The following is a 22942-nucleotide window of genomic DNA, read 5'->3' on the forward strand; positions in this document are numbered from 1 at the left end:
AAGAAATCACATATTTAGACCTGACTATCTACAAAGGTCGTCGATACAACAAAGAGAATATTCTCGATATCAAGACACACACAAAGCCAACAGATACATTCCAATTCTTACAAAGAAACTCATGCCATCCGGCAGCAACATTCAAAGGTCTGATCAAAGGTGAAACATTACGATACATTAGGACATGTAACAACGATACCGATTTTACACAGAAAGTCACACAATTTAGTGAAAAATTACAAGACCGACAATACAAAAAATGAAATAGAACGCATTATCAGAGAGACAGATCATAAAAGCAGAAAAAGACTGCTTGAACAACAAAAAGAAAGAAATAACGCCACCAACAATACAATAGTCTTCATAACAACATATAGCCCGTACATAGAAATGACAAAAATCAAGCAAGCCCTGACAGAAAACTGGAGTGAACTTGAAAAAGACGAAACACTAAAAACTGTTCCAAAACCAACCAATAATCGCATATAGAAGGAACAGAAATATAGGCGACACACTTATAAGCGCCAGACTTCACAAAAACTACAATAGCTCAAACTCAGGTTCACACGAACCTACACAAACACAACAAGATCAAACAGTAGACATTCTAGCTTCCCTACTTGAACAACAAACGTAAGTGGAACAACATATTACCAAATAAAAACAATCAACCATTCAACACGTCTCACCAATCAAAAATGAATTTTAAGCGACTGATGAAGAAAACTCTGTTTTCGAAACGTAGCGCCAAAGGATCGTAGTGTCGCAGCAATCTCTCCGCTCCAGTGCGGATTAACACAAGACATGTAGATAACGGTACGTCTCGCCATGGTTAAGCAACATTTTACATAAAACAGCCAAACATGATATACACTTATATTATACACAATATCATACACAAAACGCAAACAACCCAAATATGAACGATGTGTGGAGTTGCTTTCCCTTTACTACCAATACTATTTAATTCCCGTGTGATCTGTACACCTTCAAGGAGACTTTAAACCCCATCTCCCTTGGCTCGGCTCTCCCGCGCTGGCACACCCTGTCAATTCAGGCACGGCTGTTTATCTACAATTTGGGGTAAAATAAACAGCATTTGGTAAACTGGTAATTTTACAATTACCAGCTAGTATTGAACCCCATGTTGAGTTTCACAACTGTGGTGACAACCAGTGTACCCTGGTAACACAATATCACCACACTAGATATAACTAGACTTCAAACCATGTTAACTGTAACCGCCCACTTTTATAGAACGAATGTTCTAAACAATGCGTAAGTTCAGCCGGTGGCTTTTAATGTGAAATGGGGAATAGGTTATTGGAAAATTAACAACCAAAACAAAATGGCTACATATTATGTATTAGTTATACTGAGATTGCTTTCAATTTTATTTATATATTTCACACCATATACATTAGCATCTTGCAAAATTAGACAAGTATTGATTGGAAGGTGAAGTGTGTGTGTACCATTGTTTTTACCCTGAAATTCAGACTTGTGTGCCTGTTTTATTAATAACTTCCATTGGAAATGCCCTAAACTTGTTGGAAATTAGAAGAGAAGTACAAAATAAAAAAATTGTCCAAATAGGACTGATATCGCGCAAATGTGGTCATGAGTGTTGATTCTATAATACCAGGGTGGCCATTTTGGATTTATGCAAATTAGGCATTGTTCCACTCCTTGTGTATTTATTTATTTATTTATTTATTTAACATTACAGACATTTGCACATTATAAAATCATGAAACAAGTATTGATTAGAAGACATAGTGTGTGAGAATACCATTGTTTTACCGTAAAATTCAGACTTATGTTCCTGTTTTGTAAATAATAACAATGGAATTATCGTAAACATGTCTAAAATATCATGAAAATGTACAAGGTACATGGAAATAAAAAAAAATTCTCAAAATCGGACCAATATTGGGCAGTAAGTGGCCAAAAGAATTGAACCTATAATACCGGGGCGGCCATTTTGGATTTATGCAAATTAGGCCGTTTTCCACTCCTTGGATTTTGGAAGACTTTTGATATGTTTTTCTGTGGGTTTTTCTGAGGTGAGTAGTGAAAAAATAAATTCTGTTGCAATTTGTGGTGGGTCATTTCGTATTTTGACTGGACTACAATGCCTAGATAGAATGGCGAAGTGGCAGATTTCATTTTTTCGGGTCTTCGCGAAGCGTAGGTCTTGTACGCGATAACGGGACATGTATCTGGAGAAGCCGGGGTAGCGTACGCTTTGGGGGCAAAACTTCGCGTATTGCCAGGTTCCCCTCGGCGAGTCTTTGTGAGCCTTTCGTTGTAGATGATATATTCGCCGTTTTCATCATGCCCCAGAGAAACGTCACCCCATTCCATCTGATGGTGTTCATTACTGGCGCGAAGACCGAATAGTTTTGTGTTATTCAGCCAGAGGGTGTTAAGCAACGACGATGCGGAGTGGACTCCAAGCTGACCGGCTTTCAGCAAAGTGTTCTCGTGTTCAGATGTTATCGCCTCGGACTTGTTCGGCAAGTTGCCCTTTCCTGCTGCCTTAAGCTGTTTTCGTTTCGCTGCCAAAGCTCGACGACTTGATGCGAACGCTTCGTCACGGATAATGCTAGCACCGTAGTCATTATCACGTAACCATCTTTCGATTGATTTTTGGTAGCTAGATATAGAGTCCGGCTCGTAGTCGTCGCCGTTCTTCTTCCTGATGCCGAGAAAAAATTTCGCGAGGAGGGGATCAAGATCGGACGGTGGTATTTCCGTTAACGGACGTCTCTCTGTCGTCATTGCTGTTTTCCATTCTTCAAACACGGCGACCTCTCGCTTCGTTTTCAAAACGGTATTCTTGTTTTTGTGGTCGCCCACAAAAGCAGCTACTTCGTCCGCGGAGAAACTTACGAACCGCGGTTTCTCGCTTGCCGAAGTTGAAGTTGAAGGGCGTTCGACTTCTGGCTCCACCGCTGAGTTGCTGTTTTCGACTTCGAAGGCCTGCATTGTTGTTTTGTTCTCATTTTCCTCATCGTCTGGATAATAAAATTCACTTTCTAAGTGTTCGACGTACATACAATTCACCCAGTCGTAATATTTATCTTCCAACTGTTCCATGAACAACGATATTTGCAGACGACAATATTTACAAATAGAAAGTAGTTCCCCAAAATATATTGTTTACTAAATTTGCATACCGATGATATCATTTGCATATCGCCTAATAGAAAATACCAGTTTGTCACGCGCGGTATTAATTTGGCAAATTATGATTTTGATCACTTTGTGACCAAATATTGCAATGAATTTGATGTCAGACGTATCCCTTTACCGTTATATGTGTACAGTGTGGGAATAAAACGTTAGAAATTACGTTTTTGCAAAGAAAGACACGGGGATTACTTTAATTTTTGCTAATTTGCATATCAGCTTGTAAAAATACAGGTTTTATTTTTTCACGTGCAACTTGGAATACGGCAATACATATGTAATGATACAGAGAACTGATCACAGAGGTATTATGAATCACATGCCCTCATGATCTTCGCACACTCAAAAAGTCGACTACAATTAAACATGGAAAATTAAATGTAAAATAAATCTGGGAAATTTACGATCACATTTAAGTTAACAGCATTGTCGTGTTACAAGGGATGAAGGTTAGATAAACTGTGAGCAGAGAGTTTTTAAGAGAATAATTGCCTTCTGTCTTCAAATTGAGGAAGTAAGGTCTATCAAAGATGCTATCATTCACTTCAAATGCATCTTTACCTTCACTCGACATTTAAAAAAGTAATTGAGCATTTTATGAGACGTGTTACCAATCTAGAACGCCCTCAAACGACACAACATTACGATATATAGTACCTACAATATGTGCGAATTTTGTTCCTGGCATAACTTAGTTCCCAATGGTGACAGTGTATTTGACCTTGTGAAAAAAGCCCTTCACTGTCGGATTGTTTCTTTTACCCTTAGGTTTTTTTTGAAAAATACGGTATCTTTCCACAAACAGTCATGACTGAAGATCTCATATAGGGTTTTGATCTCCTTGAATCACATGGTGGTCATAAATTGAAATTTATATTTTATCGAAAGTTTAATCAACTCTTTGATTACCAGTGTTATCTGTTGTTTCAGTCACCTGGAAAAGCATCAGGTCGTGTTTTAGAGAACAAATATGAAAAGCCACTTGAAAAGTTATGATTGAGAATGAAGACATAAAAGTTTGAACATAACCTACATTAGAGTGACGTATAGTTTTGAGGAGAATCTCTAACTTACGCCCAAGAGGGTCATCCCTTCAATTTGGCTCATCTACTCTAAAAGCCAAGTGCATGGCCAATGACTGCAGAGAAGTCTACACTGTGTAACATATTGGCCGCAAAGGTCAAATAACACGACAAAGTAGGAAGCTTGTTCTGCACAGAAATTTGTACTGGAATCGCGTTTCCTATTTTAGACTCGATACTAATATAAATTAAACTTTTAGAAGTTCAATGTATGGCAGCTGCAAAGCTCTTTCATATAAATTTTCATATTAGCTTACAAACACTGTGGTATACCAATGACATTGATAGAGTGGTCTTGTAACTCGAAGATATTGGCGTTCGATCAGTGGATTCCAACTCAGCGAAATTATAGGCCGAAATGTGTGGGTTCTGAATAAGCCCCATCATAATATTACTGTTATGAAACATGAAATCCATCATAAACTACCTTCGAGAAAGTGCTATTCAGTCAAAACGCCGATAACAGTACGTTAAATCTACTATGCAGTAACTGTACTTACGAAACATTATATTTAAGGTAGCATGCGCCTCGAAAGTGAAAGACTTCAACTTTTGCTCAAATTTTCCTCAAGGAATCTTTCAACCGTTCACTTTCAACTCAAGAATAAACATCGGCGGTCAACGTGCAAATTTTGGTAATACAGAAACAAGCTACCCTAGATTTACCAATATTTGAAATTAAAAATGGCCGCTATCCCTGTATTATGTCTATGGAGAAAAATAATTTTTTTTTGAATTTCAAAAAACTAAGACGGTGAAAGTATTTCTTATTCAAAGGGCATTTCAAAATGAGCCCCTACAAGTGGCCGATCAGAAAATAATTGGAAATGTTTGAGAGTCCAAATATCTGTCCCCGAGGCGCATTCTATCTTAATGTGATATCCATCCTCTATTATGCTGGATCCATGAAAGCGAATTTGTCTTATTGTTCTATTCCAAATTTATTAAAGCGGGGGGGGGGGGGGTCATGTAAGGTACCAAATTTTTCTTCGATGGGCCCCTTATCTACACAAATGACTGTATAAAGTCCAATTATCATTGGGTTAAGTTTTCTTACTTCATATCGGGTATTATATCATACAAGTATATTGATGGCCCAAATACAGCGATCTGATTGGTCGAGACGCGAAAAGAACCGTGGTATATTGGCGACATACCACGGCTGGCATACGCGCAACTTCTCAGCTTGAGTAAAAATCCGTTTTTAATGTTCGACGCCAGAATGTCAATATACTGTTATAATAGCAATAAATCACACCCAGCGATGGTATACCACTCGATTTTGACCAGTTCACTTCATATATGCACTCGCTATCGCATGTGCATTTATGTCGTGAAGTGGTCAAAATCATATGGTATACCGTCGCTGGATGTGCTTTATTGCTTAATTATAACACTGTACATTGGTACAGGCACCTGTGTTTGTTTTTGCGTGTAGCAAAGAAAAGCGTTATCGTCTGGCTGTCCATTTGGTCCAGGTGGGATGATCGACATACACTCAAGGTGAACTTGTCACGGTGGAGTGAATTTTGTTATCTCTGTGATTTATTTGTGTTCTCACACTTTGAAGAGGGCAGTGTTTTAGCTACAATATTATCTTTAGTTTTATGCAACTACAGCGCATGTCTGTGTGTTCTTCAAGCAAATTTATTTTTGATGACTGATTGACGAAAAAAACTTAACTTTACTGAGACAGCTAAGGGGGAGGGTCGCCACGGCGTCTGAACTGCTTTTACCCATAGAATGTTCCTTATCTAACCCAAATACAAATTGTGAGCTGTCGCTGACAAGTAAGCGACCTTATTAAAAGATTTATTTTCAGACAATTATCGAATAAAGAGGTTAAATGCAGTCTGCGAAAATTATGTACGGCTTTCTGGTCATATACAATGTGTAAGGGGCCGTGGATAATTAAAACACGCGCATGGTAAACGCAAATTTTGTGTTAAGGGGGTTTGGCTGTATTTCGATTTTTGAGAAACTCGCAAAAATCGCACTGCAAGTTTTCCTATCCAAAACATCTCGCTACACTTTTTTCTGCATCGCAAAATATCGCTCTACATCGTTTGGCGTGTACCAGGCCAGTACGGCACCGGCGCTACACCAGCGTTCTTTTGACATACATGTGAATCAGTGCACCAGTAAAATAACGTAACAATTATTTTGGATAAACTTTTTTATTTCATTCTATTGGTTGCGTCATTATTGAGTTTGCACTGAACAGAGATTGATTTAGAGGGGGTATGCGGGGGGGGGGTCATTAGAGTATACTCGATTTCATAGTGACGTAATCACCGATTGTTGGCAGCAGATACAGGGATGAGGCTTGGATGGATATTCGCACTTCCAAATTTTCGTTTAGAGGAGGGGTTGAGGACAAACGCACTTAGTTTCGTTTAGCGTGCGCATGTTTTAATTATCCACGGCCCCTAAGATGTAAAGGTGACATAGCTTTAGAATAGGCGTTTTTATCGTGTGCTTTACCTGGGAGAGCTATTTCATGTACTGCCCTTCAAACTGTCGGCTGCGATAGTTTAGACGGTGTGGTGGCGTCAACGTAGATTGAATATAGTGAAAAGGTTTCAAGAAAGAATATCGATGGATCAACGATAATAGTTTAGGAACCTATTTTCTATGAGTACTTTCTGCTTGGTTGGCGATGAGAATTGCAAGTTGGAGTCACTACACTACCTCTGAAGACTACATTGGCATTATACCAGTTTGGCACTGACCCAATTGCGGAATCTAAGGGCCGTGGATAATTAAATATGCGCAAGGTAAACGCAAGTAATTGTGTTTGACCTTAACCCCCTCCCCTAATAAACCAAACTTTGGAAGTGCGAAAATCCAACCAAGTGTCATTCTGTATCAGCATACCTACTATCGGTAATTAAGTCGCTATAAAATCACATATACGCTACCGACCCTCTGAAATCAATCTTTGTTCAGCGCCAACTCAAAAATGACGCAACCAATTGAATGAAATGAAAAGGTGTATCCAAAATGATTGTTACGTTTTTTTACTCGTGTATTGAACCACATGTGTGTCAAAAGAATGCTAGGTTTCAATCGGGTTCGAACCCACAACATACGGCATCAGTCGCCTAGCGGAGAGGCCACAGAGAGAACCGCTCGGCTAAATCCCCACTCTCAAAAAAGAGTGGTTCAATAGCCGGCTAAGTTGTTACATTTTTTCTGACTGAGACCGCTCCACACGTTGTAGAGTTCGTGAAGCACTCACTCACGCATGCTCACTATCACACATCGCACATACAAACTTTATCGAGGCGAAGAAAACGAATTTCATCGCTTTCATCACTCATGCTGGTGTAGCGCGGGTGCCACACTGGCCCTGTACACGCAAAACAATATAGCGATACTTTGTGATACATAAACAACGTATAGCGAAATGTCGCGATATGAAAACATGTGGTGGGATTTTTGCGCACGGTAATCGAAATACAGTCAAAACCCTCCCCCCTAAGAGAGAAATTGCATTTACCGTGCGCGTGTTTTAATTATCAACTGCCCCTAATTAAAAAGATAACAATTTTGTGCACTAATACTATACATGAAGAAGTACCTAAGGGCGATTTCGGTTCTCAAAAGAGAGGTGACCTAAATTTGAAATTCAAATAATTAGCTCTTAAGATTAACACGATCAGGGTGATACATTGAGATAGTGGGGAGAAAGAATAAAAGCAAAGAATGCGTCTGAGGGCACCTAAACTAACGCAGTTAACTGGAAATCATTCATGTTTATATATGATTAATACTGGATTTTTCCCCATGCTTAACACAAGATAGAGATACGCCCGCTCCCAGCCAGACCGTTGAAATCTGTCTACCACAGGTCCCCTCTGCCGAGATGTAAAGCTTGAATTTGGTCACCCTATTGCAACAAAATTTAAGTGCAGAGAAGTACATAGTTCTGCAAATAACATCGCGTACTTTTTACTGTGCTCTAAACGAACAGGTACAAATCACAATGTTTCCTTCACATTTTCTTATATACTAATATATACAAAAAACAGACAATCGCTGAGTAGTCCTGAATAGAGTAGCAAACAATACTGTCAATAAAGAAAGGGTGTCAATATTTCGTGACAAAAATGCGACGTAGTTTTGACGGACTTGTCACCCTATTCCTATCAGGATTGTCATAAATCGTACGTGTTAAGAGATGTAATCATGATGTACGGTACGGAGAGTTTTAAAAAGTTAGCCTTCTCACCTTCACTGCGTCAATATTTCGTGACAAAAAATGCGACGTAGTTTTGAAGGACTTGTCACCCTATTCCTATCAGGATTGTCATAAATCGTGCGTGTTAAGAGATGTAATCATGATTTACGGTACGGAGAGTTTTAAAAAGTTAGCCTTCTCACCTTCACTGCGTCAATAGCACGGTGCTCTTTGACGTAGTAACTGTGGCCTGAGACACGATTGTGGACTGTCAACGATGGATACTGGAGGCGGGGACACTGCAAACGGAACGGCGGGTATGTTGTTCCTGTCATTTGTCATAAGAAATGTACAATCTGGAATTGTACTTGTGGGGTTCATTTTAAAGCTCTTGGAGAAAGAAAATTTTTATCGTCTTAATTTTAAGAAAATCCAAAATTTATTTTTTTCCTATAGAGTTAACACAGAGATGGCGGCCATTTTGAAGTTCAAAATTCGCAAAATGTACATGTTGGGTAATTTGTTTCGCTTGCTCAAAAATTTGCACGGTGAACCCTGATTTTTATTGTTGATTTGGTAAGAGAATGATTGAAAGTTTCGTTTAGGAAAGTTTGAGCAAAAGTTTCAGTCTTTCGCCATCGAGACGCATACTACCTTAAGTAAACACTGTAGGTGTACCGTAGCTTAGGCAAAGAAAAACAAATTGTTTCTCATCTAGACATATTGAAAAATGATGCGGTGACGCGGATTTTCTTCTCATTTTTTATTCTTCAACCGACAAGAACGCGCAAAAACACATGAAAACAGCATCGGAAGCACGCAGATATTAGTGCACAGTTAAGTAGTGTTGCTTTAGTAGTTTTGTATACACTGTAGCAACATTTCTGCGGTTTGACTTTAAGTACAGCAATGCACAGTTTTGACAGCTTAATATAAGAGTGACATACGTGTACAGTTCTGAATGGAAAGTTTAGTGTCAGTTATTTTGTTAACACTTCTGTTTTACACAGCACTGTGTTATGAACTATCGTCACGTATTTTTGCGGATTTTTTCATTTTATTTCCTCATGAGCAGAGAAAAAGGTTGACGCGGCGGGTCTGAATTGACGCGCGCGAGAATGAGAAACCAACTTTTTATTTTTCTTGGCCTTCGTACTGTAAAACTACGTCCGTATCTGACGGGGCTTATCGGATTGATCAACTGGGCCTTCTCGCTTGAAATTCACGGGTAGTTGCTCAGCCTACCAAAATATCGATCTAGCGATATCCTCACAGTTGGCAACGAGGTCATCGGGCGGCAAACAACGGACCCGTCTGTATTTTGCAACCCCTAGTGCTTGCATTAACACTGTCTACTTACAGTGCACTAGTCAATTGTTTTCCTTTGGAATTTTATCAAGTAAATCAGTTAATTTGTTTTCGACATAAAGTGACAATCTTCCATCTTAAACCATCCTAAATGCTTTAACGAAGTTAAAATATATATATATATATTCTACCTAGCTACCTTTCTGAGTTAAACCTTGTAGTTTTGTTGAGGTTTTTTTAAACAGCTTGAATTTGCTCGAAATACAAGAATATTTGCTTTCAACAGGTGTTGAATTTAAGACGCAGAAAACGAAGAACATTCGGAATGCAGCAAATGAAGACGGCAAATATTGGATGTTTAATGATATTCGCGTGTTCACAGCATTGCTTTTCACAATTGTAACAGTTTACACCATGATGTCTGCCTTTACCATCGCAATACTGGTAACTTTAGAAAGACGATACGGGTAAGGTATCATTGACACATGCATTACTTCAAGGGCTATAAGATCAAAGTCGTACTTTAGACGTATTTCTGTGAAAATACGCTGAGGGATGTTGCCTAATCTTTGTCGGTATCCGATACTCATCAATTCTCCATGTAGTTCAAAAATGTTATTTTCTAAAAGAGACTCTCATTCGCAAGAAATGCACACTACGCGTTAGTCGGAAATCTTGGCTGTGTAGAACGTGGTCTCAACGTGCAGTAATGCAAGTGTACCTTTTTCATATGTGTTTTCTCAGCCTCACAGTCAAGCAGCAAGGGTATCTATCGAGTTCGAGCAGTATTGCGACGATGTGTACCGTACCATTCGTGGGCCATCTCCTGGGGAGACAAAGCAACCACCGACCACGCTGGCTCGGCATGGGTGTAATTCTAATAGGAGCGTCCTTCACATTAGGTAGCTTGCCGCACTTTCTCTCGGCCCCTTATCAGTACGACAGGGCGGGCAATCTGTCGTCGGGAGGATCCCGTTCGGACTTTGGACTCTGCGAAGCGAGTTTTTCACCGGGCGACGACGAGGAATGTCAAGCCGAACAGATTGTAATGTCAGAGGACAACAAAATGGCGTTCGCTATCTTTTTCATTAGTCAATTATGCACCGGAATCGGGTACAGTTTTATCGTCAGTCTCGGTTTTTCTTTCATTGATGATTTCTCGGGACAAAGATCTTCATTATTTTTAGGTGAGAATAGATCATTAAATTAATGTAAGTATGATTGTAACACTCGTAAGTAACACAGTAATGTTCCCAGTTTCCAATTTTTTCCAACTTTACGATGGGATATTTAATTTTAATTCTCAGATTCCTGACCACTAAGAGTGTGGTATCGACGGTTTTGGGAAAATCGATCCCACACTTCCAGAAACCGTCCGGCACTCTGCAGTATATATTACACGAGCTCTGATTGGATGATAAATAGTCTTTCGTTCCACGCGCAAAATTATAAAGTCAGCAGGTCAGAGTACCGTGACAGACGACAGCGTTGTAACGAGTTTGGATAATGTTGTACGTCGATGGTAACACACTCACAAAAGAAGGCAGAATTTTTCAACTAACTGGTGAACATAGGCCACTTAGAACATAGCTATATTTTTTTCTGTTGGACATCTCGTTCATAGCAGAAGTTGAAGTATTGGCAGTGGAACTCTCCGTTGAGCTGAGTTTGCATTGGTGACGCCGGCGAAATACTGGATGGCCTCGAAGTAGGATCGTACACAGTACTAGAGATTTCCAATAATAAATCATGATTTGTACCAAACGTAGATTCCCCTGTGAAGTCCACCATGTCTCCTATGAGTAGACAAATTCCTGGACCAGTTGTGAAAATTCTGAAAACGTACTTTTAAAAACGCCTTTCTTCTCAATTCCCATTTTAAGGGATTAAGAAAATTGTGCTTGATTGAGAGAAGAGAAAGGATTTTTGTAAATTTTCCACTGATTGTGTCCTCAGCCATACAGAATAAAGTGATGGAAAGTAGGGAGACTAGTTGGACCTGTTTTATGAAACAATGGATATTGATTTTTTCCAAAAGAAAAGACAAAAGAAATTTACATGCTAACTTTTATCAGAGATTGACCCTTTCAGTAGGTCATAACTTGCTTCCCAAAACTCTGACAGTTGTAGTACCTGCAGAATGTGACCTTTAAGGTTATTTAATGGTTTCTTTGAAATTATACAACAATATTTCAACGTACTTTTAATAAATATAATTTATCAATTATCTTGAGACTTCACATTATTGATTTTATGCAGAACTGAAAAAGTTATAAGAAAACTAACGTCGTTGGTACAATTCAAACAGCATTGTGGGTAATTTATTGTACTGTATAGTAGCTGATACAATTAACAATTCAATGTTTCTACTGTGAATTTAACGCATTTTGTGGTCATGTGAGAAAAAGAATCTCACACACCAAGGACCCTTGATCAGATTATTCACACTCGGAGATATTTTGTCTCACACTCACCTGCGACTTGTGTGAGAATATTAGAATCTCACACTGCAAGGACCTTGGATCAGACTTCTCTCAAACGAGTTGAGTATATTTTGTCTCACGATCGCCTGCGGCTAGTGTAAGACAAAATATCTCAAACGAGTGTGAGAAATTTGATCCCAGGTTCTTAGTGTGTGGGATTATTTTCTCTCATGGCAGCGAAATGCATTAAATTCACTTTGGAAACATTTGATATGTAACTGTATCTACTTTGCGACCATCTAACATTCCATGTCACTAACGCGAACTCCGTTGTGAGACCCACTGCCGGTACTTCAACTTCTGCTACGGACGAGATGTCTAACAGAAAAAATGGCTATATGTACCAAATGGCCGATGTTCACCAGTTATTTGGAAAATTCTGCCGTCTTTTGTTAGTCTGTCATCAGTGACGTACAACATTATCCAAAATCGTGACAACGCCGTCGTCCGTCACCGTGCTCTAACCGTGTGTTACTCATCGTGCCATTGGATAATATTTTGCGCTTGGAACGAAAGGCTAGTTATCATCCGATCAGAGCTTGTGTAATATATACTGCAGAGTGAGGGACAGTTTCTGAGTGTGGGATCGATTTTCCCCACACCGTCGACCCCACACTCCCAGTGGCCAGGAATCTGAAAAAAAATATCCACAACTCGTGTGAGAAATGTGATCCCAGGTACTCAGGGTTGTGAGATTCTATTACTCTACTATGAAAACCGGAACACTTGAATTTTCAAGTTTTTTGTTACAAGTAAAATAAATAGTTATCTTGTATGTACATGAATATATCTTAAGAACACTAACTAGTTTCTCAAAAGTACAAGAAACTACCTTAGTCGAACGAAATGTCTTTTTGTTTTCTAACTAGTCAATTTAAGGCTTCATAGCACCAGTATGTATGTATGTATGTATGTATGTATGTATGTATGTATGTATGTATGTATGTATGTATGTATGTATGTATGTATGTATGTATGTATGTATGTATGTATGTATGTATGTATGTATGTATGTATGTATGTATGTATCTGTATCTATATATCTATGAATGTATCTATGTATGTATCTATCTATGTATCTGTGTATGTATGTATGCATGCACCAAGTTTAATGAAGGATAGACCTATGTTTGGAAACGCCTGACTGAAATAACCTGCTTGTCTGTTTAACAATTTCTTCTTCTTCACAATTCAGGTATAATAGACGGAGCCTGGGGCGTTGGTTTGCCTATTGGATTTGGCATTCTCAGCTATATTTTTCTTGCAATCTACGTCGATTTCAATCGCGTCGACATGGTGGATATCAACATCGACGATTCTGATCCTAGATGGATCGGAGCATGGTGGGTGGTCGGTATCGCATGTGGTCCTCTTCTCATACTTTTGTCATTACCACTGTTTTTCTTTCCAAGACATCTGCCACTTGAAAAAACCACGGAGGATAAGATAGAAGTCGAAAAAAGTGATGAAATCGTTGGGAGCCAGCCAGAACATCCGAAAGGAAAATTGTTTCTTTTACATGTTAAAGGTAATCTTTAAGCTTTGTAAGTATCCAACCTGCGTAATTCATGACGATTTCCGATATAGTGGTTTCGGAGTCATGCAAATGCTAAAACACGTGGAAGGTGGTCAAAATTGGTTCTAGTGAAATCCTTGCCTGGCTTCTACACATGACAAATCACAATTATCAAAGTTCATTGACACAACTTTGTGGCCTCTTTCGATTTCTCTCAGCAAAAATTGTCCAACTGCTGGCCTTACTTCAAGAATATTCCTTTTAGTCGTAATTTTTCAGGAAGAGAACAAATGGAAAAATGACTGTGCGGTGGATTCGTTGCTATTATTTCGATGAATTCTTCCTTTCATTGCATAACGTACACGTTTTTGGCCAAGTGGAGTTCCTTGCAGTTTTTAGTCAACTACAGAACGCTGCTTGTTTATTGTGCTTCGATAAAGTCTGCGTCGACACTGAGTAACATTAGTCTATTTCTACACTGTATTAATTACTGTTCCAGTCTGACGGTACATGTATACATAGACTTTGGAGATTGTCTCTATCCAGGCTCTTTACAATGCTCCAACATTTTACAATGCTCCAACATTTTTAGATAGTCGGAACTTCTTTGCTCATAATATTCCAAAGACTATGCGCAAATACAAAGGTCTGTCACTTCTACACCGCCTATCTCTACCTCCTCCTTTAGAACTAACCATCGAATGAATACAGCTTTATTTGGGTTACAGCATACGATTATGTTTCCCAAAGAGCCCGTGAGTCATCCGAAAACATAGTCTATTTAACGAAGCCGGGGCACGAAGGAGACAGACAGTTTCGGGAGACTTACAAGCTCTAGAAAAAGTAGTCATATGGCGTTTATCGAATATGGCCAATCGATATGGTTCTTTGACACACCTCATCCATTTTCTTGGCTGAAAAATCGAGAAATTTCTTCTCTACCAGCATTAATCGTCTCTTTCACATGCGACACCACCATCTTCCTGTACATTTTCTATAATGTGCGAATGGTAGATTGCGCCTAAAAGTTACCAGTTGTCCAAACTGTTGTCTGGATAGGTAACAGTTCGTTGTTAACCGGTAACGTGCCAGAAAGCTTGAAATTAGGGAACTAAGAAATAGGTTTTGGATGATGTGTGTTACACTATCTATTGCTTTTCCGCAGACGTACTTTTAGTTGGATTCAATTTACTCATAATGATATATTTTGTGGAGAATCTTCAGGTAAAAATCTTCATGGCTCTATAAGAATGAAACTTTTTCCGATTTCGATCACCTAAAGTAACTTGGTAGTGCAGTGAGCTAAAAGGAAGTAATTAAGCCAATATGAGTAATTTTTGACTGTCGAATCTGTGAACGCTATGTGTACTAATACTTTCAAATTGACATCTGTGTGAACCTAAATTTTTGCATGATGCAGTAAGAAATATATCTATGTCTAACACTGTTTTGACCAACACTTTTATTTCAAAACAAAGAAAACTTGTTCAAGGGACAATCTGGCAAATCTGTTGTTGTATGTTGAATACCACCATTGCAAAGTGTCAATGCAGGGTTTCCTATTACATTCTAACTGACAGCGTCTTTGTTAACAGAATTATTACTGGCAATATGGACCATGTTACGCAATCCAGTGTTCATGCTGGTATGTATGGCGTACTCAATCAACAGCCCGGTGGCGTTTGGTCTCTTCATGCCAAAATACTTCCAAAAGGACTTGGGATTTACGCTTGGAATGTCAAACTTGATCACAGGTGAGAGGAAAATTTGAGTTTATTTAAGATAAGAGGTCACAGTAAAGGAAGAGAAACCCCTATCATTCATCTTACTGACCTCTATCATTCACAAGTCGTACATTCCATCGGCAAACTTGCAATTATTTAATTTCGAATCTATCTATCTATGTATCTATCTATCTATCTATCTATCTATCTATCTATCTATTTATCTATCTATCTATCTATCTATCTATCTATCTATCTATCTATCTATCTATCTATCTATCTATCTATATATATATATATATATATATATATATATATATATATATATATATATATATATATATATACACACGCTATTATGTCACGCTTTATTCATCAGGCTTCATCGTACAGTTAACATTACCGTTAAAAGTTCAAAGATACAGAGAAAACTGATGTGACCAATGATTGTATTCCTTTCCCCAATTTTGTTTTTGGAGCACAGATGTTTACTATTTAGAAAATGCAGCATGTCATCCGTGCATAACCATCATTCTATAAATCTACAAAAATATGCCACAAACAAACTATTGTCATATGGTAGTCAACATATTGATATACAAAACGCCGCAAATCCCATATGCCATATTTTTCTGAATGTTGAAGTGCTTAGACGGTAACCCTCCCATACTATTATATCTTTCCATATTCCCCTATTAAAACGCATCGAATAACTGCGTGCCTCTTCAAAGTCAAACTGAAACGTTGTAACATTGGATAACTGGTCGTGACGTCCAAAACAGCGTTGAATTAAATTACTCAAAAACAGTTCACTTTCCTGAGCACCTGTGCATATATATTTGTTCCAATGCGTCCCAATAATGTTGCTTGTGCTACTTAATATTATTTTCAGGTTTCTTGTGGCTATTTCCAAATTTGCCGACAGCAGTATTCATCGGTTGGCTTATGAAACGAAGGAGATTTACGATGACCGGAATTGTCAAACTGATCGTAGCCCTCGTTGTAACCATAATAATCACAAACAGCCTCGTCATTGGTTTACCGTGTGAGGGACCTTACCTCGAAGGTACAAGGTACGTATACTTACATAAATGCATAGCACTTTCGTTATTTGTACATATTCAAGATGTAGAAAAAAATTGATGTAAGAATAACACGGCTGATGAGAATTTGTCCTTGTGCGCTTCATTTCTGCACATAATTAATCGTCATTCTCTCGTTGAATATTGACTACTGTACAGCCCTGGCGTAAAACAAAACGCGGAGTCATCTGTAACTACGAGACCGACTGAATTTGATCACATTTTAGCACAACTGTGCTGTAAATACATATGACTAGTTATAATTCTGTCTCTGTATTTAGAAATCACCAAATTCAGATATGGCGATAGAGAAAACGATCTGTAAATGTGTCGACTCTGCTTTGACCATCTTCTGCACAAAGGTTCTGTCAGAAATGTTCCTTATGATGTAGTAGCTCGCGCAGCGGCCGTGCCGGCCGGCCCGCTTCCCGATACACACACCTCAGGTCTATACACATTATGATTCCCCACAAACTTCCAGGTAATAATTTGCGCCCAACGCCGCCACTGTTATCCAAGTAACGCTTCGCACAAATTGCAGTTGCAGGCCACTGGCTTTGTTATAATTGTTTTATTTTTTCAGCGATAAAAAGTATTACTATAACATAAAAACGGTATAAAATGCAAAATACATGTACAACATTGTTTAACTGGTCCTAATTACGGTTACATTGATCATACCTTTATCTTCTCCTCCGGCATCAACAATGTTACCGTCATGAGCACCATATCCCTTTGGCTGATATTGTACTCTCTATCACGTGTTCTTGTTTAAATATGTGTTATCATTTATTTCAAATCAGATCAAAACTATAAAAGCATGAGGCTGTATCTGTCTGTCTGTCTGTCTATCTATCCTTTAATTTGATTAAATGTAACTGGGTCCAATATGAAGTCGATATGACATTTGAGCAACGCTCTACGTCACGTTCATGGTTCAATAAGTGTTAAGCAAATCAAAGTTGAATAAGTTTGCAGGGTCCTATGTTTACATACAACATTATGCAAATGATATGGGCTTATTTAATGATAACATAGCTATGTAGATATTTTGGAAGGCATCATTAGCCCCAACCCCCCCAACCCCCCTTCCTAAGTAATCTGGCACAACTATTGATCCGGTCCCGTCTCTAGATCAGACGAAAAAATGGTTGTAGGCTGTAACTCTGAGTGCAACTGTAATTTGGATCACTACCAGCCTGTTTGCGGATCAAACGGCTTGAATTACTATTCCCCATGTTATGCCGGCTGCTCAACTGTCATTACGGACAAGGTACAGTGTTCACATAGTTACATACCTTGCATATTTCGCTCCTACGTTAACTTGTTGATGACGTAGCGGGCTATATTGTCACCACTTGACCGACATTAACCCGGAAGTATTTTCATCTTGGCGAAAATTTAAGGATTATTTTATACAAAGTTTTCCATGAAAAGTGCTCATTGCGTAACATCATCCGCAATAATTTACATATGGAATCACGCGCGTTTGAATCACAAAAATTATGCAAGATAATCGACAAACCGCTATACATTGATTAACATATATCTGTGGCCAATAGATGACGTAATTCATTTAAAATAATTTTGTATGGGTTTGCGTCTATCTTGAATGACACATTTTAATTTTCATGTTCAAGATTCCCGAGACAATCTGACAAGGTTTGACAATATGCGAGCAATTTTCTAAATTTGCCATGACAACGTTACCATATTGTTCTTGAAGTGCGCTGCCATGAAAAATTCCTTTCAAAACCATCATCCAGTCTGCCGTATGCAGAATAATTTTCCGGTTCCACGACAAACTTCGTTGTTACAGTGTATTGCCTGTTCTAATGAGACATTTTTCACTTTTCTCTCTTCTAAACTCTCAGAATTTCACTGATTGTCTGTGCATCAACTCAACAAGTCCTACGGATGCATTTGCGCGTGATGGGTTGTGTCCGATTTCGCTATGCAAATATTTCATCCCCTTTTTGCTGATCCTCACAGTTTTCTCCTTTTGCAACAGTGGGATGAGTCTACCAGTTACCATGGTGACAATCAGGTTAGTCTACGTTATTGGATCTCACAATGCGTTGAAGTTTTTGCACATAACACAGCGTATGTTGCTTAAAAACACATTTTAGCAAGGATATTGTCATTAATTTGTTAACCCAAGATTTAAAAACTGGTTGGTTACCTTTTAGCATGACAAACAGCTGTAAGTTGGATGAGGAAGGTGTGAAAAATTATGCAACTTTATGCAAATCACAAGATTTCATGGCTTCTTTTTTCTCCCGATTTCAACATTTCAATAAAGTTAAAATCCACTCTGTTTGGGTTATTTTTTTACTATGTAACGATTTTGATTTGCAATAAAGTTGTTACAGTTTTAACACGAGTCATTACAATTTTGCTATCATGATTTTAATTACATTTCAAATGTAAGTCTTTCAACCCATGCCATTTAAGAAACACGATTGGAACTAATTTGGGAGAATTGGATGGTGAAGTAGTATCGATTTAATCTGCAAATGTAATCTAATCTGCTTTTCTTTCTGTTTTACACAGTTGTTTTAATGAGTAATTTGCAATATTGCAACATTCGACTATTGGGCACCTAACGCTCTTGAGAAATTTGAAAAATATGAATTTTCAATTATCCAAAATTAGTTCCAATCGTCTTAAGAATTAGATAGATTATGCAAAACCAAATAGTCTGGGTTGATTTAACATATACTTTTGTTCCATGCGTTTACAAGGTGTTTCCTTATTTCATCACAACCAAAAGAAAATGAAGCATACCATAAAGCTTTCTCTTACGGGAACAGGGCTATATCCCCCCTTCCCCGAAAAAAAAAACAACGATTAGGTGCCATTTGGTATGATAGTCAATACGTGAAAAAAAGTTTGAACACGATTGGAACTAATTTGGGATAATTTGATTTTCTTATTTTTCATATTTCTCAAAAGTATTAGGTGCCCTATAGCCGAATGTTGCAATATTGCAAATTACTCATTAAAACAACTGTGTAACTTAGAAAGAAAAGCAGATGAGATTACATTTGCAGATTAAATCGATACTACTTCACCATCCACTTCTCCCAAATTAGTTCCAATCGTGTTTTTTCAGAATTCAGCCATAAATTATTCATGTGCTGGAAGAGAGTGGACGAGCCTTAAACAGAATGTCACCATTTGCGATTATAGAAAATTGAATTGCACACAACGTAGCCTTTTATACCATACGTAAAGCCAACGCAAGCAAGCAATGTCAAGTACACCCGTCCGTTTTACCTCATCTTTACAACTCGTTAATAAGCTGGATCGTATTTATACGGATTGGCTGTCTTATCATTACCTTGTAATCGGCATCAGACAAGTGCAGCTTAAATTAAAGGGGAATTAAATTGAATTTAAAATGAGTTTAAATTCAATGTAATCATCTTAAAACCATTCGGTTCAACTTCAGATGCGTGGATAAAAATCAGAAATCCCTGGCTCTAGCACTGAAGTACGTTATCTACACACTGCGTAAGTAACGCCATTAATTGTTGCGATGAAGTATTTTTCGTTGTAAAGCGTTTCAGTGTTTTGCTAAAATTTTTGCTCTGGTCCCTTCCTCGATGCGGGACTTTTATTAAATTGTTAGCAAAAAAGTGCAATAGTAGAGTTGATTTTCGTTTAACATCTGAATATTTCAGTTCGACTTCCCGGCACCATCGGCGCCGGAGCACTCATAGACTACACCTGCTTATTGTGGCGGGAAGAATGTAACGAAAGAGGAGCATGCGCACAGTACGACAACGCAAAGTACCGAGTGCTCATGTTGTCAATGAGTGCTTGTATGAGTACCTTAGCGTTGGTTTTGCTGTCAGTTACACTTTTCACACTCATCCGGAGACAGGGGCAGGCTGATGATGCCTCGGAGTACAGCAAATCAGATGCACAATCTGGGATGAACGACGCTGTCCAGCTGAAACGCATAGAGGTTTGTGCGTTATATGTCCAACATTACCGCATAGTTTAAAAACGCAGCAAAGAAATCCAACAATTAAAAGATGCGACCAATCTCCAAAATGAGCTTCTTAGGATTGGCATGTACCCCTTGCCATGTTAGGGGCTAAAAACACTTGGCAAAGGTTTTGTGATGATGTGCCATGATATCGCCAACCATCATTTTTAACAACCGATTTTGTTGCGTTTACTGATTTGCTTATCAGCCTGTAGCTATTTTATAATTAATTTCAGCAAAGCATAGCAGTGGCATACGTTTGTTACATCACTGACCAAATCGCCCTTTAAATTCTTTTTTGTTCAAGAAACTGTCAACAGTTTTACTCTTCAAACAAATAATTTCTGCAATTCATTGCGTTTTGGGGAAGTTAAAATTATAATTTTGACTTTCATAGTTTTTATTTTCGCATATCAAAACTTTCGTTTCATCGAGGGGAGGGAAATTGGGGTCAAAGGCAATGAGTTTACCTAATAATATTCTTTCTTTCACTCACAGAATATTCAGCACGACAACCAGGGTTTTCAGCCAACGTAGAGATGTCCCGATTGGTGAGATCAAGATGTAAAAACGCTTGACACCGCGCCTTTGTCGCTGTCTTTTGTATAGCGTTTCTTCAAGAAGCAATCAAAAATTTATCCATTTATCCATTTAAATTTGAAGCTTGTTGGATAAATCAAGTTTACAGTCAAATTTTTATGAAAATGGGTAATTTAACTTTTCTCAGTAGAGTTTACACAGGGTTGAGGAAAATCGTAGAAAACCGTAAACTTTCGTGTCATATGTTTTGTTGTAAGACATCACAAACACAGCATGCTAATATAGGACACGACACGAAAGCTTGTTATGTCCTATCTTATTAATACCGCAGCCGCTGTCATGCAAATGAGATGATTATTCCTACGACGCTTTTTAACGTACAAAATCGCTATGTTACATTTAATTTTATTGAAGATTAAAGACTGTTTTCTTCTTCACTTTTCCCTTCATTTCCTTAAGATATCAGCTTGTCCATCATATATATATAGAATGCTTTCAACCGTTCTCAAAACAGTTCGACGGATTGTCGAGCGTCACTCCACAATCCCGACGTTTGGACGTTCGCGAATTCGCGCAATCGCACATATATCAGTGGCCGGGACCGATTGATTATAAATGCAAATTGGTCATTAGTAGAGAAACACTTTCAGAAAATAAATGTGTCCAATTTTTCGTTGGTATATTCTATCATAGTAGCTCAATGCGACAAAAACTGCACAAGTTCTGCCTGACAGCGTACCAATTCTTATGCCAATAGAGTGGTTCCCGGCCAATCCTTAAGTGCGGCGCTCCGACAGCCTGTGACCACGAGCAGGCTTGGAAGTCTGGTGGTACATTGTATTCAAGTGCCACAATTATTGCCACTTACATCTTATTGAAAGGACATTGTCGAATGGTAAACTCAATGGCTTGTGAGAGTTCGAAAAAAGAAACATAAAATCTCTAGTACAAGCTTAAGGTGAAATCGCTCATTAAAAGAACTAGGTTTGAAAGATTGCTCCTTGACATTCAAAAGCAAATTTTTAGGTACATTTTTATTATCGGACACAATCGGACACAATCTGATACGATTATCTTTATATCTTATGTACATGATTTAAGGCTCGCGGTGTGAAAAGGTCGTCTCAAAATTAACGAACGGGTTACAGTGAAAGTAGGTCAGAACACTGTACAATCACGCCTTCGGGGTAGCGTACACGGATCGTGCCGAAGACGAAAACTGCGTAATCTAGGAATTGTTAATTCATTTGCAGATGCTTTGCACGTGACTATTACTGCTGCAATTGTATAGGATGGAGACTCCAATGTTCAGCAAAAAGCAAGCATTGCATAGGAATGGTCCCTGACAGTAGGAGGTGCATGCCTTCATATAGAAAAATAATTTGGAATAGAGACAAATTTGTTATCGAAATTGACAATACCAACGATGGAACCATTTAATTCTTTGCACTCTGCCACAAATAAAGCATACCTATGTTTTCTTGTAACGCAAATTGTTGAACTTTACATTTAGGGGCGTTCCACTGGTTCAAAGGATTACTATATGAGACTGACACTGTTATTTTGAGTAGTACTTGATCAACTATATAAAAAGTGCAGTCATATACAAAAATTAAGTTCATTGTGTGAGAGGTCAGCCTATGGTTCTACGACCTGCAAAGCAGCAGTGACACGACGTGACAAGGCATGAAAGACAACGGTTAAAATATTTTCAAAATCCTATCAAGCGGTGAATACAAAAATTTTAAGTGGAAGTGTTTTGTTCACCACTGTCTCGGATTTAAGTTCGTTCCTTCGCACTTTAACATTCTTTACATAACTTGTAAGCTTTT

The 22942-nt window shown here is 38.3% G+C and overlaps 2 protein-coding genes across 2 annotated transcripts; one reads left to right on the forward strand and one right to left on the reverse strand.

Moving 5' to 3' along the window:
• Positions 1-1962: 1962 nt before the first annotated feature.
• LOC139150606 (uncharacterized protein KIAA1958 homolog) lies at positions 1963-3102 on the reverse strand. The gene has a single exon (XM_070723041.1). It carries the CDS (start codon positions 3100-3102, stop codon positions 1963-1965), a length of 1140 nt encoding a protein of 379 aa, XP_070579142.1.
• A 5596-nt stretch (positions 3103-8698) lies between these two features.
• Positions 8699-21208, forward strand: LOC139150663 (solute carrier organic anion transporter family member 2A1-like). The gene is made up of 11 exons (XM_070723093.1): positions 8699-8777; positions 10055-10235; positions 10513-10955; positions 13447-13779; positions 15363-15521; positions 16384-16564; positions 17708-17846; positions 18448-18620; positions 20028-20089; positions 20260-20546; positions 21069-21208. The coding sequence occupies exons 1-11, from the start codon at positions 8738-8740 to the stop codon at positions 21105-21107; spliced, it is 2037 nt and encodes a 678-aa protein (XP_070579194.1). The 5' UTR covers positions 8699-8737; the 3' UTR covers positions 21108-21208.
• The last annotated feature ends 1734 nt before the right edge of the window (positions 21209-22942 follow it).

Source organism: Ptychodera flava, chromosome 14, assembly GCF_041260155.1.
Source record: "Ptychodera flava strain L36383 chromosome 14, AS_Pfla_20210202, whole genome shotgun sequence".
Lineage (NCBI taxonomy): Eukaryota > Metazoa > Hemichordata > Enteropneusta > Ptychoderidae > Ptychodera > Ptychodera flava.